General features: G+C 45.2%; 1 protein-coding gene across 1 annotated transcript; it reads left to right on the top strand.

Moving 5' to 3' along the window:
* Positions 1-6,479: 6,479 nt before the first annotated feature.
* Positions 6,480-8,825, top strand: LOC131529176 (uncharacterized). The gene is made up of 2 exons (XM_058758745.1): positions 6,480-8,255; positions 8,393-8,825. Exon 1 carries the CDS (start codon positions 6,554-6,556, stop codon positions 7,304-7,306), a length of 753 nt encoding a protein of 250 aa, XP_058614728.1. The 5' UTR covers positions 6,480-6,553; the 3' UTR covers positions 7,307-8,255; positions 8,393-8,825.
* Positions 8,826-17,960: the final 9,135 nt, after the last annotated feature.

The following is a 17,960-nucleotide window of genomic DNA, read 5'->3' as shown; positions in this document are numbered from 1 at the left end:
CCACGGGCCGACAGTGTGCGACGCGTTGCCTCCTCACTCTCGCCCACGACCCATCTTGCCAGCGGCCAAGAGAGTGCGGTTCAGGGGACGCAGTGCCTCCCCACGCACCTCTAGCCAGTCCCCTCTGGGACCCAGGGAGTTTTGCGAGGATGCCTCAGAACGCACAGCCTTCTGTAACATCCCGCTCTACTCCCCTTCGCTGCACCACCACAGGTACGTCGATCGTGCCGTTGGAGCCACTTGCACGGCGTTTGGAGGCGTGGCTCACGCTGCCCAGCCCATCTCGTTGGCTCACGCGCACGATTCGACTCGGCTACGCGATTCAGTTCGCCAGGCGACCTCCCAAGTCCAGCGGCGTTCTCGAGACTTCAGTGGTAGCTCAGAACGCTCCTGTCTTGCGCGAGGGGATTGCTGTCCTCCTGGCAAAGGATGCAATCGAGCCGGTCCCTCCAGCCGAGATGAGGCAAGGGTTTTACAGCCCTTGCTTCATCGTACCCAGGAAAAGCGGTGGTCTTCGACCAATCCTGGACCAGCAAGTCTTAAACCGGGCCATGCATACAGGCTCCCGTTCAAGATGCTGACGAACAGGTGCATGTCAAATGCATCCAGCCCCAGGATTGGTTTGCAGCGATCGACCTGAAGAACGCTTACATTCATGTTTCGATCCTTCCGCGACACAGACCGCCTACAGTTTGTGTTCGAGGGTCGGGCATGGCAGTACAGGGTCCTCCCCTTCGGGCTGTCCCTATCCCTCCCGTGTCTTCGCGAAGGCACGGAGGCGCCTGCCCGCTACGGGAAGTGGGCATCAGGATCCTCAACTATCTCGAGCATGGCCCGCGTGCGAGAACAGTTGTGTGATCACAGGGACCCAATGCTTCAGCACTCAGCCAGTTGGGGCTTCAGGTCAACTGGGAAAAGAGCAAGCTCTCCCCTGTGCAAAGAATCTCTTTTCTTGGTGTGGAGTTAGACTCGGTGAGTATGACGGCGCGCCTCTCGGAGGATCGCGCCCAGTCAGTGCTGAACTGCCTGAGTTCCTTCAGAGGCAGGACTGTGGTTCCTCTGAAACAGTTTCAGAGGCTCCTGGGGCATATGGCATCCGCAGTCGCAGTCACGCCGCTCGGATTGCTTCATATGAGACCACTTCAGCACTGGTTGCACTCCCGAGTCCCGAGGTGGGCATGGCGTCGCGGTACACTTCGTGTGAACATCACACAGGAGTGTCGCCACTCATCAGCCCCTGGACGGACCTTGCCTTTCTACGGGCCGGGGTGCCCCTAGAACAAGTGTCCCGGCATGTCGTTGTCACGACGGATGCCTCCAGTACGGGTTGGGGCGCTACATGCAACGGGCAGGCAGCCTCGGGGCCCTGGACAGGGCCTCGACTGCTTTGGCACATCAACTGCCTAGAGTTGTTGACAGTGCATCTAGCTTTGCGTACGGACAACACTGCGACTGTTTCGTACATCAACCGGTTGGGAGGTGTACGATCACGTCGCATGTCTCAGCTCGCCCGCCATCTCCTCCTCTGGAGTCAGACGCTGCTCAAGTCGCTGCGTGCTGTCCATATTCCGGGGGAGCTCAATCGTGCGGCCGACGCGCTCTCACGACAGCTCACGTTCCCCGGAGAATGGCGACTCCATCCCGAGACAGTCCGGCTGATCTGGAGTCGATTCGGGGAAGCTCAGGTAGACCTGTTTGCTTCCCGCGAGTCCTCCCACTGCCAGCTGTATTACTCCCTGACCGAGGGCCCCCTCGGCACGGATGCACTGGCACACAGCTGGCCTCGGGCTCTGCGCAAGTATGCGTTTCCCCCAGTGAGCCTGCTCGCACAGACACTGTGCAAGGTCAGGGAAGACAAGGAGCAGGTCCTGCTGGTCGCGCCGTACTGGCCCACCCGGACCTGGTTTCCCGAACTCATACTCCTTGCGACAGCTCTTCCCTGGCGCATCCCTCTGAGGAAGGACCTCCTTTCTCAGGGGCTTGGCACCATATGGCACCCGCGTCCAGATCTGTGGAACCTCCACGTGTGGCTCCTGGACGGGACGCGGCAGACTTGAGCGGTCTCCCACGGACTGTGGTAGAGACCATCACTCAGGCTAGAGCTCCTTCAACAAGGCAAGCCTATGCACTGAAGTGGAGTCTGTTCGCGAACTGGTGTTCTTCTCACCGAGAAGACCCCGAAGATGCGATTGGAGTAGTGCTTTCTTTCCTGCAAGAAAGGTTGGGCGTAGGCTGTCACCCTCCACCTTGAAGGTGTATGTGGCTGCTATTGCGGCCCATCACGATGCAGTGGATGGCGGTCCCTGGGAAAGCACAATCTCATCGTGAGGTTCCTGAGGGTGCCAGGAGGTTGAACCTCCTAGGCCACCCCTGATGCCCCCTGGGATCTCTCTATTGTCCTGGCTGGGCTTCAGAGGGGTCCCTTTGAGCCGCTGGACTCAGTTGAGCTTAAGTTCCTGTCTGCTAAGACAGCGCTCCTGACAGCTCACTTCCATCAAGAGGGTCGGGGACCTCCAAGCATTTTCGGTGAGCGAAGAGTGCCTTGTGTTCGGGCGGTCTACTCTCACGTTGTCCTGAGACCCCGGCCTGGATCGTGCCTAAGGTTCCCACCACGCCCTTCCGCGATCAGGTGGTGAACCTGCAAGCCCTGCCCTCGGAGGAGGCAGATCCAGCCTTGGCGTTGCTGTGTCCCGTAGGCGTTGCGCATATCGTGGACCGCACACAGAGCTTTAGAAGCTCTGAGCAGCTCTTTGTCTGCCACGGAGGTCAGCAGAAAGGGAAGGCTGTCTCCAAGCAGAGGTTGGCCCACTGGATAGTGGAGGCCATCGCCTTGGCGTACCAATCCCAAGGCGAGCCGTGCCCCTAGGGGTGAGGGCTCACTCCACGGAGTGTTGCCTCCTCCTATGCGTTGGCGCCTCTCTGCCAGACATCTGTAGAGCTGCGGGCTGGGCGACACCGAACACCTTTGCGAGATTTTACAATCTCCGCATCGAGCCAGTTTCTTCCGTGTGTTGGGTAACAGGTAAGTGGCGGGAAGAGCTGGCGGTGTCACGCTTGCTGCGCCATTCCCCTCACCCGGGATACGGCGCCGTTTTCCTCCTCCAGTTCAGTTCCCGGACGGCAAACCCTGGTGGAGTTCCTCCAGCACCCCGGCAGTCAGACTGGGCGGAGCAGTCTGACGCCAGGCCCAGTATTTGTGTTAGCTCGCCTGGGTCTCCGGTCAGCCCCTGTACTGGGCTAGGTGTCCGTATGGCTTGATTCCCTTCGGGTAATCCCATATGTGTATTCTACCATGGTAAGGTTTCCCTCACGGTAAACCCGTGTCTTCCCTTTGACAGAGCCTTCTGTCAGGCCCTGCTGGCAGCTCTCCTCCCTACCCTTAGGTAGGATCTGCCCCAGGGTCCAGTCGTATGTAGTACTGCCCCAGGCCTGGGTCAGTCCATATCAGTGTCTCCACATGTTACCTCCCTTCGGGCAGGATGTGGCCTCCGTAGCGCCCTTCTCTGGAAGGCTCGCTTCCCCGTCGTTACTGCCAAGCTGTAACAACAAATAGGAAATACTTGAAGCTATCTTTCATTGAAGGTCGAAATCCCTTCCGACTTCTGTGGGAAAAGGAACAGCGGCAGCTATCTCCAGCAGCGATGTACTCAGTGGTCCCTGCGGGCACCCAGGTTAGCGAATTTGCGCTGGGCGATGGGAAGGTTGCGACCTTTCGCATGGCATTTGTCTGTCACGCCGCTTGTCAGCATCTGCATGCCACAAGGTTGTGACGGGGTTCAGGTTGTGGCGCTTTCCATAAGACCCCTATGTCGTCACGACATAACCGTAGTGACCGACAGATAGGGAACGTCTCGGTTACGTCGTAACCCTCGTTCCCTGATGGAGGAACGGAGACGTTATGTCCCCATGCCACAATCTTGAACCATCGCTGGTTGCCAGGGACTCGTTCTCTGCTCCTCAGCGTAAAACCTAATGAGTGGATGCACCTGCCGCCTATTTATACCCGTGTGCACGGGGAGTGGCGCAGGTATGCAAAATCCACTAGCCAATATTCATTGGCGTTTTCTTTTAAGTCAGAGATGATTGGGGCTCCCAAGTAAATCCCCTATGTCGTCACGACATAACGTCTCCGTTCCCTCCATCAGGGAACGAGGGTTACGTACGTAACCGAGACGTTTAGCTGTCTACATGATAACACTGCAGCCAGAGTTTTTTTAAATCTTCACCCTGGCAGGAGTTTTTTCAAAATGTTCGGTTTCAGTGACCTGGTGCAGCGCTTGCGTGAGGACGAACGGAACAAACCGCACAGAAAAAGCTGCTGTTTTGAAAATAACCGCGTTCGTGTGGACGACCAATGAGCGTGCGCGTCGAGCATTCAAATCACATTTAAACTGAAGCTGAGGAGGTTACCATGGTAACAGTGACTTAGATAAATGGAAGTCACTATAAGCTAATTAATTTAACCTAAAAGTCTGCACTGTGGGGTCAATCGGTGACGTCACTTACATGAACTAATGGGCTGAAACTATTTCAAACACATTTTGAACTTTCATTGCAAACAAATATTGATCAATTGTACTATGATTTCAGGAGCGTCAGAAAAAAATACCTAAAACAGGGGAAGTTACAAAACAATTTGTAATGAGAGCTGCTGACAGAAATACAGGAAACACAGGTGATCTGAGAAGTCTTATTAAATAACTTTATATGAATTTTTCACAGTATATTTCAACTATATCATCATGCATCTGTAAAACCTAAAAATATGAATTCTGGTATCTTAAGATTTTTGTATGTTTTGTATATTATTATTATTATTATTATTATTATTATTATTGCATTTCACCTCTCCTGTAGTTTGTTTATTTCTAATAATCCTGACATTGAATACTACATTTGTTGGCTATGTGACATATTGTTCCTATTCTTCCATGCTGATGGCTGTGCTGCAGAGCTGGAGCGGAGCAGATCTCCTGTCGAAGAACATCTCCAAAGCACCATGAACCATCTGACTAGTAAGTAAAACCTCAAACATTCAAAGTTTGTCTAATATTCAAAAAATATATCAAATAAATATCAAATATTTCCCAGACAGCAAGCAGTGTCGGCCCAGATCCGGCCCACATCTGGCCGCATGGATTTCACGCGGGCCAGATGTGGGCCGGATCTGACACTATGTTGCTGTCTAGGAAATATTTGATATTTATTTGATATATTTTTTGAATATTAACACTATGTTGCTGTCTGGGTTCCTGTATGTCCTACAAGGCCATCTTGTTTAACTCTGCTCTGAGGACACTTCATATACAACAACCTACAGAGGGTCAATCATAATTCAAAAAGACACAGATGATAATAAAAAGTTCTTTGAAATTAAAATTTATAACAGTAAGACAGAACCAGTATTGTGAATGCACCTCACTTCAAACTGTAACGGTCTGTATATTATTTTCTAAACTTTAAATGTAGTGAAATTTTTGTTCAAGCAGACTTTGTTGCTCGTGGAAACCTCACGAGCCTGAAAGATACTTAAAACTTAAAATATTATTTGCACTCTTGAAGACTGTTCACCAAATACTAAATTTCAGTCCAGCAGAATTTTCTGCACACTTCACCACCGAGGCCAAAATGAGCATTGTGAATGTAAGAGCCTCACACTATATTGTTTGTTTGAATTGTATTTCAGGGCAGTTCGTGAAGACAGATAACCTGGACAGAAGTCGGTTCCAGATCCAGCCTCCACACCAGACTTCTCACTCACAAGGATTGCTGTCTACTAGATATTATGTGTACTCTTCAGACTTAGGTTCATGCAGATATTATTCAGGGACATGAACACTTGAATACTGCAAAAATAGAGAAACTACCTTATTTAAGAATTTTGTGTTAATTGCGTGAACATTAAACAAATATATTTATTTTACTGTTTTTTGTTTTGTATTCCAAAGCACCTAAAAGCCAATTCACACTGCCATACTCCAACAGGGTGAACACACTGACCAAGCAAAACAAATAAGCATGTTTTTATAGTTTTGTGAAAGTGTGAACTGACAATGCTGTATGTTAGGTGTGAGATTCATTCAACTTGGTTTGCTGATTAAACATGATTAAATATTTGTTCAGAATATTTTGTTGTTGTTGTGACTATTTATCTAGGAGGGGTGTGTATCAAGTGGCTTGGTTATGGTTTTGTTGAGGCTGACATGTGGAACCCATCTGATCCAGCGTATAGGACCAGAACAGGGCCAGCTATGGTCATACAGAACCTCAGATCCCACATAGCAATTTTCTCTGGCCCAGCTCCGGCCCACACAATCAGCTTTGCTTGGCCCACATACCGCAATGACTTACGGTCCTAGTGTGTACCAGGTCTGGATTCCAGACAAGGGCCACACATAGGCCAGAACTGGCCCAATTCAGGGCCAGTTATGGGTAATTAACTTGGCTGAGACTGTTTGCTCCTAGCTCCCTCCAACAAAGTAACCATCGTGTTTTCCCCTCCGTTTTGTTTCCGTGTTTAACCCAGTGTTTTTTGTTTCCGTTTTGTTTCCCCATGGACCCCCTCCTTCGCCCGGAATATCTCCTCCTCCTGCTGGAGCAGGGGGAGAGATCGCTCGAGGGCCACACCAAACTGTTTCTGGTCCTCGCAAGCCTCACCACCTACCCGGATGACGCGCTCTGTGCGTTCTACGACGCGAGTTTGAACATCGCGTACAGAGCGCCGTCATCCGAGGACGGCCTTCGAGCGAACTTTACCGCCTTTGTGGAGTGGACACTGGTGAGAAACCGATCTCTGTTCCCCGCCTGTTCCCAGGAGAATCTCGCCAGTGCCACTCTCGACCCAGTGCCCAGCCCACCATCTCCCCGCTGCGCGGAGCGCATGCCTGAGCCCACCGGTGACGGAGAGCCATCGCCCGCCGCGACCGACGAGCCACGGAGCGACAGAGCTGAGGTTCGCACGGAGCCAGAGCTGCAAATGACGTCAGTCAAGGTGCGTGAGCCGGCTACAGCGCCCGCCTTGAGGGAGAGCGCCACGGACTGTGTGAGCACGGAGAGGAGCTCCGCCCCCTGCACCGCGGCTGAGGGTGAGCTGAGTATGGCGTGTGGATTGTGCCACCGTGAGGGTCGGAAGGCTCCTGTGCCTGCTCTCCGTAAGCGTCCTCCAGAGAGCCCCCCAGTGCCTGCGCCACGAAGGTGCCTTCCTTGCTCCGCGCTTCCAGAGCGCCCCCCCAGTGCCTGCGCCGCGAAGGCGCTCACAAGAGTCCGCGCCTCCAGAGCGCCCTCCAGTGGTGGCTCCTTGTCCTGAAGTCTGCCCTGGAAGTCTGGAGGCTTTCATATGCCCACTCCTGCCTCCTCCACCGCTGTCGTATGGCAGCCCCTCTGCTCGCCCTCAGCCCACCATCTGTGCGGTGCGAGCTTGGCGGGACTACCATCCTCCAGCGTTGCCGTGGTCAGAGTTTCCCTCGACTCCGCCTCCAGCCTCCGAGGCGTTGACCCGTCGGCTCCACCATGGCTCCTAGCTCCCTCCTCTCCGCCGTGGCCCGGTAGTCCACTAGCTCCGCCGGGCTCCCTCGTCCTTCCGGCTCCACCTTGGTCTGGCGTCGACCATCCTGCACCTCGGGACTCCACTCCTCTGGCTTCGCCTCGTCCCTTCGTCCCTCTGGCTCCGTCAGGCTCCTTCATCCCCTCGGCTCCTCCTCTCTCCTCTGTCGCTCCGGCTCCACCGCGGCCTCCCGTATCCACGTCCTCCGCCTTTGTTCCCACCCGTTCCCCCCCCCCCCTCTCTGTTGTTCTACGGTGCGAGGACGCACCTTCCGGGAGGGGGGAGTGATGTCACACCCCTGGACTGTTTTGTTGTGTTTTTGCTCCCCGTGTGTGCCCTGTGACCCAGTTTATGTCTCCCTTTGATTGTTTAATTTGATTCCAGGTGTGTCTCCTTAGTTCCTTGATTGTCCTGTCCTTTTAAGCCCTAGTCTGTTCAGTTTGTGTTTGTCGGGTCTACCAGTTACGTTCGTGTGTCTTCCCTTGTTCCATGTGTGGATATACCCTGTGTATTGGAAATAAAGTCAACTCCGTTTATCCACGGCTCCGTGTTCCTTTCCGGCAGCGACCGTGACAGTCACTGCTTTTATTGCTCATGTACTGAGACTGTTTTTTAATTGCGTTTGTATAGGAACAGAATTCAGAGATACAGTGTGTGATGTCTGTCCTGGCGGTTCATATTCAGATGGTACATTCTGCAAATTGCATACAAAGTAAGTATTCATATTTTAAAACACTGACACCTTCCTTAAATTAAATTTGTTGTTTTATAATTTGCTTCAGTAGATTTTTTTTTCTCACAAGAGATATATTTGTAGTTCAACTTGAGTACTGTATCTCTCTCTAACAGCTGTGAATCTCTTGGCACAATAACAATCAAGGAAGGAACCAATACGGCTGATGCTGAGTGCAGTAATAGAGCACCTTCTTATTTACTGACACTGATTCTGTGTGTGTGTGGAGTGTGTTGGTTGTTTATTGTCATAATTGTAATTATTGTAAAGAAAAAATATATGCGAAATAGTGGATTAAATCTAGTTACAACCCAAGATGTGGACCTGTAAACTTTTTTAATCATGTAATTTTTTTATTTTTTATATATATGGTAAGTTGCATAGATCCCCCAACAGATCTTTTAAAGAAGATTCAGTCATGTTTAGTGGACATTTTTTGGGACAAGCTGCACTGGTTACCAAAAAGTGTATTGAACCTTCCTAAAGGAGGAGGACTTGGACCGGTGCATCTACAAAGTCGAACAGCTGCTTTCAGAATTCAGTTCATACAAAGACGGGATTGGATATACAAAAAATGTATACTGTATTTTTATTCAAACACATGCATATCCATATATTTGTGAAAATTACATGATGATCCTGCTGTGCTGGACTGTATATGATACATGATGTAAGTCTGAGTTTGTGCACAGATGCATCTCAAAAAACCGTGAAAAAGTTTTTTCTTAACTTATTTCAAAAAGTGAAACTTTCATATATTCTAGATTCATTACATGTAAAGTAAAACATTTCAAAAGTTTTTTTGTTTTAATTTTGATGATTAGAGCTTACAGCTCATGAAAGTCAAAAATCCAGTGTCTCAAAATATTAGAATATTTCCTAAGATCAATCAAAAAAAGGATTTGCAAACCAGAAAAGTTCAAGTTCTTTAAAGTATGTTGATTTATGCACTCAATACCTGGTCAGGGCTCGTTTATCACAAACTCCAGCATCAGTGAGGTGCGGCATGGAAGCGATCAGTCTGTGGCTCTGCTGAGGCACTATTGAGCTTCAGCTCGTCTGGATTGTTGGATCGACTGTTTCTCATCTTTCTCTTGAAAATATCCCATAGATTCCATATGGGTTTCAGGTCAGGCATGTTGGCAGGCCAATCAAGCACAGTAATATCATGGTCAGCAAACCACTTGGAAGGAAATCAGCATCTCCATGAAGCTTGTCTGCAGATGGAAGCATAAAGTGCTCCAAAATCTCCTGGTAGACAGCTGCATTGACTTTGGACTTGACAAAACACAATGGACCAACACCAGCAGATGTCACAGCACCCCAAATCATCACTGACTGCGAAAACTTCACACTGGACTTCAAGCAGCTTGGATTCTGTGCCTCTCCACTCTTCCTTCAGACTCTGGGACCTTGATTTCCAAACGAAATACAAAATTGACTTTTATCTGAAAAGAGGACTTTGGACCATTGAGCAACAGCCCAGTTATTTTTCTCCACAGCCCAGGTAAGACACTTCTGACGTTGTCTCTGGTTCAAAAGTGGCTTGGTAGCTCTCTTCCTGAAGATGTCTGAGCGTGGTGACTCTTGAAGCACTGACTCCAGCTTCAGTCCACTCCTTGTGAAGCTCTCCCAAGTGTTTGAATCGGCTTTGCTTGACAGTATTCTCAAGCTTGCGGTTGCTGTTGCTGGTGCACCTTTTCCTACCCAGTTTCTTCCTTCCAGCCAACTTTGCCTTTAATATGCTTTGATACAGCACTCTGTGAACAGCCACCCCTTTCAGTAATGACCCTCTGTGACTTACCCTCTTTGTGGAGGGTGTTAATGATTGTCTTCTGGATCATTGCCAAGTCAGCAGTCTTCCCCATTATTGTAGTTTCAAAGAACAAGAGATACCCGGAATTTATACTGTAGTTTTATGGTCATTTAATGAAACTCAAATGTAAATATTCTAATATTTTGAGATACTGGATTTTTGACTTTCATGAGCTGTAAGCTCTAATCATCAAAATGAAAACCAAAAAAAACTTTTGAACTGTTTTACTTTACATGTAATGAATCTAGAATATATGAAAGTTTCACTTTTTGAAACAAGTTACAAAAAAATTTACTTTTTCACGATATTCAAATTTTTTGAGATGCGCCTGTATGTATTTGTGTGTGTAATTGTAATAGACATTGTGCATTTAACTAGTCCACAACCATTAATCAGTGCACTAATATAACAAATAATTGCCTGTGTCTGTGATGTTCCTCATTTTTAAGATACTCTGAATAAAACTATGTGCTAAATGAATAAATGTCAATATTTTTTTTTTTTTATAAAACTTTATGTACATTTTTTCAACAAACTACACAGAATCTTACACCAACTGTGGTAATGGAGACCCATTTGGTGAGAGCAGCAATGCAGATTTTCCTGATGGTGAGTGTGATGAACCCACTATGGGTCATATTGGTTAGTTGTTGGTTCTTCCCTTTATTTGTTTTGCAGGATGGAGATTGGGTGAGTGACATCATTATGGCTGAGGACTTACACCTGTGTTTGGAGCTGATGCCGGCAGATTTAAGCAGTTCCCTTCAGTTGTGAAAGGGCTCGTCTTCCTTCCTCGTGTTGTGTTTTGTCCCGTCTTCCTAATTTAATCTTACTTTAATAAATGTAATTATTTTTATTTACCATGTTCTAACGTGTTATCTCCTTTTTTTTAGTTTTAGCAGTTTTAAAAATGCTCCCGCAACCTTTCAACGACTTATGAATAGGTTTGTTTTTGGGTTGGAGGGAGTCGCGGTTTATTTAGATGATGTGGTGGTTTTCAGTGATTCATGGGACCAGCACTTGAGTCGTATTGCAGACCTGTTTTCTCGTTTTGGAGAGGCTGGTCTGACGGTGAATTTGGCTAAATGTGAGTTTGCCAAGGCCACCGTGACTTTCTTGGGTAAGGTTGTTGGACAGGGCTGTGTGCGCCCAGTTCGGGCCAAGGTTGAGGCCATTGATCAATTTCCTCCTCCTACAACGAAGAAGGAGTTGATGCGTTTTTTGGGGTTAGTGGGTTACTATCGGGGTTTTTGCAGGAACTTTTCTACCGTCGTAGCCCCACTCACTGATTTTCTTAAAGCAAAAGCAGTTTTTGTTTGGACTCCTGTCTGTCAGGAAGCCTTTGAGGCAGCTAAATCATTGCTCGTTTCTGCTCCTGTTAGCAGCTCCCCAATTTGATCGTCCTTTTAGCTTGTGTGTAGATGCTAGTAACGTGGGTGTGGGAGCTGTATTGTTACAGGCTGATGATGTAGGCATTCTCCGTCCAGTTAGTTTCTTTTCTAAAAAGTTTTCCTCTTATCAATTAAATTATTCAGTGGTTGAGAAGGAGGCATTAGCTTTGATTTGGGCCCTGCAAAATTTTGAGGTGTATGTGGGATCTGTGTTGAACCCATTGGTCGTGTATACTGACCATAATCCGCTCGTAATTTACATAATCGACCATAATTTATTTACACTCTTTGAGGTTCCCAAACCAGCGATTGATTCGTTGGTGCCTCTTTCTGCAATCATATGCCCTTGATATCCGACACATCAAAGGGACGGACAATGTGGTAGCTGACGCATTGTCTAGAGCTCCTTACTCCTTTTAGCTGTTGACTTGTCCATGTTTTGTTTTACTCCTTTAATTCTCTTAAATTGCTTCTACAGGGCCCGTAGTTGCTGAGGACATTGAGTATGACAGAGTGATTGATGCTCTCCAGTGTGTGAGGGGGTTATCGGGTTAGGTTGGGTTTCATAAATGGACACCCTTTTCTATGGGGGAGGGTGTTATGAACCCACTATGGGTCATATTGGTTAGTTGTTGGTTTTTCCCTTTATTTGTTTTGCAGGATGGAGATTGGGTGAGTGACATCATTATGGCTGAGGACTTACACCTGTGTTTGGAGCTGATACCGGCAGATTTAAGCAGTTCCCTTCAGTTGTGAAAGGGCTCGTCTTCCTTCCTCGTGTTGTGTTTTGTACCGTCTTCCTAATTTAATCTTACTTTAATAAATGTAATTATTTTTATTTACCATGTTCCAACGTGTTATCTCCTTTTTTGTCGCGGCTTGCGAGCCGGCCATGACAGTGAGGAGCTACTTGCTGACGAACCTACCAACATGAGTTCACCTTATAAGTGCCTTTGTTCTATTCAACATCATACAGAAAAGCTGTTAAACGTACAGTAAAGTTTCACTATTTTTCTGTTGGATAATTCAGGAGATCATCAAGTTACCTACAGCTGTCATGAGGCTTATCAATTTCTTAAAATGTCCTGTGTGAATTTTCCTAATCTGTGACCTCCATTTAGAACAAAAAGAATATGTTAAAATTGACTGCAATGTACATTAAATTTGAATTGTACTATTTTTGAGGGACATGAAATGTTTTAAAGTTCTAAGATATTAAAGAACTGGAATTGGGAAATGGTGCCTCAAAACACCAAGGTGGTTCCTGACCATTCTTAATAAAAGGGTTCTTCCAGGAACTGTTAAAGTTCCTCAGAGAACCACCCCTTTTGAAAGGGTGCCTAGAGGTTCCACAGAGGGTTCCGCCGGTGTGGCAAAGTGAAGAACCCCAAAAGGTGCTTCCAGGAACCTATAGTTTTTACAGTATTGTCTTAATGTTTTGAAACAATCTGTTTTGCATGAAGCACTGTGACTTGATTTGTGCTCCCTGTTTCATTTAAGGATTTTTGCTCAAATAAATTCTGTTTTTGCTTTTTATTATAAGGATTATGTCTCATACCTGGCGGAAGTGTGAAAGGTTCTGTTTCCTTAAACGAGTTTGTCATGCATTTCTTTTTCAACAGATTTACAGGTAAATCCTAGTATTTTAAATTTGTGATTAATCATCATTAATCGCAGTCCGAGACTGTGATTAACGCGATTAAATTTTTTAATCGATTGACAGCACTAATTCAAATATAATATAACTATGGTAAAAGTGAAAGTGACATGAGGCCAAGTATGGTAATCCTTACTCAGAATTAGTGCTCTGTGCTAGTGGGACTTCCCCACATTCCCCACATAGTCATTTGGTAAAATATGCAGACGATACTGTGCTTCTGTCTTTGCTGTCGTATCCAGATCAGGAATATAGTCTGGTTTTGGGTGATTTTATTCAGCAGTCCACAAAAGTTATCAGAAAAGTTCACTTCAGGGATTAACAAAGTTGCGTAAAAGAGTTTGAAGTTTGGTGTTTGACAAAACAGAGCAAACGGAAACAGGTGGTTTCATAGGGTCCAGGAAGGGGCCAGCTAGCAGTCTGGGGTGGCACAGAAATCTTCATTATTTCAATATAAAAATGTCTATAAATGACTATAAAGAACTGGACTGTTTTGGTGCCTACAACACAACTGAATACAATCAATTTGTACTTAATTGTAATTGAGATATAGCCTATAGTTGTGAATTAGATCAAGTACTGAGTGAATATGACAATTTTTGTATTATTCTTCACCTCCAGGTATTTTAATAAAGGGGCTCACTATAGTTTTATTGCTCAGTCAGCTTGGTTCTGGTTCTCAGCACCTCCAAAAGCTTGTTCTCCATCACTGTATACTCATACATGAGGCATGATGCAGATAACTACATAGTTCAAAGTTTAGTCAACCTTCACTGAATTTGATATAATCAGTGAACTCTGAAAAACAAGGGTGTTGTTTTGGTTTGAACATTGAGGGGTTGAAGTGTGAACTGTGTTTTTTTATTTTTTTTATTATTATTGTTTAGAGTCTTATACACTATAGTTTGACAGAATGTTCTAATTCAACCCAATCGCATGAAAGTGCGTATAAATAGTACGCTAAATAAAAATGAAAACTCATATTTATATGAGTATTGAAACGCAAAAATTGAAATTAGGGTTGTGGGGTAGATGCGTATCATATGTATGCGAAAACATCCATCACAACTCTGAGATCCCTGCTGATGTTGTGCTGTCTGAGCTTCAGAAGGGGGATTTTTATCACCTCATGATAAGACGCACATTATGGCTTCGATTGTAAGAACAGGAAGACTCTGAAGTTCTTACTCTGATATTCTGCAAACAGAAAAAGGCTTTAATACAAAGAACAGGAAACATGCCAGAATGGAGAGGGTGTCTCCAAATATCATCATTGTGTCATTTGCACAAGAAGAAGACATTCTGAAAAATGCTCGTAGTTGAAACCATACAGACACAGTGGGCTATACTTTCTTCATGCAAAACATATAATTTACTTTCCTTCTTGTGGCAAAGTAGAAATAAATTAATCAGTTCCTTATAGGAATTAAATATTGTTCAAAATAAAATGTTTCTATAACAATCATGTAAAAGATATATAAAAGCATTAAAGAATATTGGTGCTGCCCTAGTTCAGAAGCGTTTTGTTCCAATGCTTTCCACATGAAATAAGTCCAATCATCTCTAGCCTGCCAGACTGTTGTTCTTTTGTTGTAGTTATTATAATAGACTGCTATAAGTAAGCAATTCGTATAGGCCGTGCTGTATTTTGATAGAGAGAGGCAATACTATAGTGATGGTGGCCGTACTGTATTTTCATTATAAGTCATAAATAATGACAGCATATGAGTCACAGCTGAAGGGCATTGTTAGGTCTATCTTTATTCATGAACTGCATCAAAGGTTTTGCCTTTTGGGTTGCAGGCAGGGGCGGACTGGCCATCGGGAGCACTAGGACAAAATTACCAAAAGGACATACATTACCATTGTAAAGAGTAGAATTTAGCAGACAAATATTCACATCGTTTTGTAACAGGTTTAGAGGGAGCTAAGGCAGACAACAACACAATCCTTAAAGGGTTAGTTCGCCCATTTAAGACATGAAGTTGTATGCAATCCTTACCAGCACTATAGTGCATACACACTGACCCACCCTTTAGTCACCTCCCTGGTCAGAGTTCTGGCCGCTGGAAGTTTTTCAAGATAGTACTCCCGGTTAGTTTCCGGGGCCTCAAAACTGTGCGTGAAAAAAGTATTTGCGTTTCAAAGCTTGAATAATTTACATCACAAAAAACACGCCTGACAAAATTCATACCTCAGTTTTAATCGGCACTATTTTCTTTCCATTTCTATCAATCCGCGCTGCTGTCAACGTCAACAGTGCGCACGTTCAGATCAGCTGTTGATAGCGCGACTCGCTGACAACATGTCTGACTACGAAACTTCTGATGACGAAACCAATTTTAGCACAATGTCAGACGGAACAGATGATGATGAAAGTAATTATCAGCTTGTTTACCGTACAGTTTAGACATTGGATCATAAAGTTAGTAAATAGAGCTTACCCGTGGTACTGGTACAGCAAAACTCTTTAAAATATTTTTTTTTCTTTTTCCTCCTTGGTTGGGGATGTAATCGTCTTCGCTGAAGTGAGCACTGCACACACGGAAATCCTTGATTCTCGATATTTTAGCTCCCGCAGAGTAGCCGATGGCAACCAGCCAAAGCTGTCTCGTAGCTATATCCGAAACTGGAAAACGATGGAATCTGAACGGTTATCCCGGCACATTCTTGTGGTCACAGCCTGGGAATTTACAAGTTCACACCATTGTTCATTTTCTACTTTTTATGTCGTTGTCATTCGATTGTGTAAACACTATGGAACAGCTGATCTGAACGTGCGCACTGTTGACGTTGACAGCAGCGCGGATTGATAGAAATGGAAAGAAAATAGTGCCGATTAAAACTGAGGTATGAATTTTGTCAGGCGTGTTTTTTGTGATGTAAATTAATCAAGCTTTGAAACGCAAATAATTTTTTCACGTAAAAACGCACAGTTTTGAGGCCCCGGAAACTAACCGGGAGTACTATCTTGAAAAACTTCCAGCGGCCAGAACTCTGACCAGGGAGGTGACTAAAGGGTGGGTCAGTGTGTATGCACTATAGTGCTGGTAAGGATTGCATACAACTTCATGTCTTAAATGGGCGAACTAACCCTTTAAAACCAAAAACCATGGATAGTTAAACCATGGTAACCACAAATTAACAATGGTTTTGCTACACAATAGTTTCAACATGGTATTTGTAGTAAAACTCTGGTTACACAAATGGTAATCAGTCCACCTTTGGTCTTTTGGTTCGGTGTGCATGTGTGCGTGTACCGTTATAACACTATTGTTTACATTCCTTATTCTGCGACTAGATTTACAGTGATAAGGGTCTTAATCACATTGTGTTGAGCTGAAGAGAGGAGACATCCATCACAACTCTCTTGTGATGAAAAACAAAACAAAACAAAAAGGATTTGATGCAAACAGTAACGGGCGAGAAGGCGTGGTTATGGATGAAGTTTGTTTTGATTGGCTGCTTGTGGTGTTTGCTCTACATTTCAACAGCTCTGTGACCATGAATAACACTCCAGAGCAAGAACTTCCTTCTCAAGACAAGGAAGTATAACGCATGCGTTCACAACTGAAAAACCAACACCATTCGAGGTAACGGAGCATTCAGCCGCGTCTTCTCTCTTTCACTCTCTCAAAGCCACATCAGCACATCTCGTCTGCAATACAACGAGCTGCTGCAGGCTGTGCTGATCCAAGACTTTCGCTCGCATTTCAGGACAGTTCACAGAATTGTCACTTGCTTAATCGGGTCATTGTTGCATCTTCACAAAAATACAGGTCTTTTTAAACTAATCGGTACTCGCGCTCCAGAGGCGGTCTCAAGGCTGAGCGCTCACAGTCGCTAGCGAGTATCATATCGAGTTATTTTTCATAGTTTGTTGTTGAGCCTAAGTGGCCAAATACACACAAAATTACGGTCGAAAATGGGCACAACACCGGATCAGATTTCGGAGGTGCAAATTAAGCCCTGCTGATGGCTGATATAATGCTGATATTGAAATTTAACTGAGAAATGATGTACAAATTAGTGAAATACACTCTCAAAAAAGATGCTTCTTTGAAGGTTCTTTACATGCAGTAACGGTTATATTTAGACCCACAGCATCCTGAAGAACCCTTTTATGCTGAAATGGTTCTTTGTGTTTCCTGCCCTTTTGTTTTTCAAATCTGTAACTGTCAAAGCTGGAGTTCAGTGACACAGCTACACAGACTCAACACACTCTCAACGGGTACATGACTTCATTCTTAAATTTAAATACAAATTTAAGTTTAAAAATTTAACTGGTTTCCAAACAAACATGTTCTTTTCTCTTTTTAGTTTTTTGGTCACACGTAAGTCCTCATTCATCTTCAGATCAGATCTCTTCTCATACTGTAACCTGAAACTAAAGGCCTTTGAGATTGCGGTGAAAAATCTACTTGCGCCATCTACCGGACAAAGATGGAAACAACAGTTTCCATCCTCAATGCATTACAAAAAATATAAATATTATTAATTACACATTTTTATTTACAATGCCTTTAATTCTATTTAATACAAGTTACATTTTTGATAGTTAATTCAGTGAATGTCATCCAAAAAATAGGCCTTATGGTGATTTTGCATTTTGCATTAAATGTCAGCAAACAAACTTTTAGCAGTTTATGCTATATTATAATAGACACTCTATTGTTTTTAAACATTAGACCTTGATGTGAATCAGGTGTGTTTCATCACATATTTACATCTTCAGCTCTGTGTCGCAAATTAAACCTTCAGACTGAGATCTGAAACTCTACAAACAATATGACTGTGTCTGAAATCAGAAATCAGAGTAG

This window comes from Onychostoma macrolepis, chromosome 21 (genome assembly GCF_012432095.1).
Source record: "Onychostoma macrolepis isolate SWU-2019 chromosome 21, ASM1243209v1, whole genome shotgun sequence".
In the NCBI taxonomy this organism is placed as follows: domain Eukaryota; kingdom Metazoa; phylum Chordata; class Actinopteri; order Cypriniformes; family Cyprinidae; genus Onychostoma; species Onychostoma macrolepis.
This window is presented reverse-complemented; position numbering and strand designations above follow the sequence as displayed.

Coding starts and splice junctions, on each gene's coding strand:
- LOC131529176 (XM_058758745.1), top strand. CDS start 6,554: ATGGACCCCCTCCTTCGCCCGGAATATCTCCTCCTCCTGCTGGAGCAG.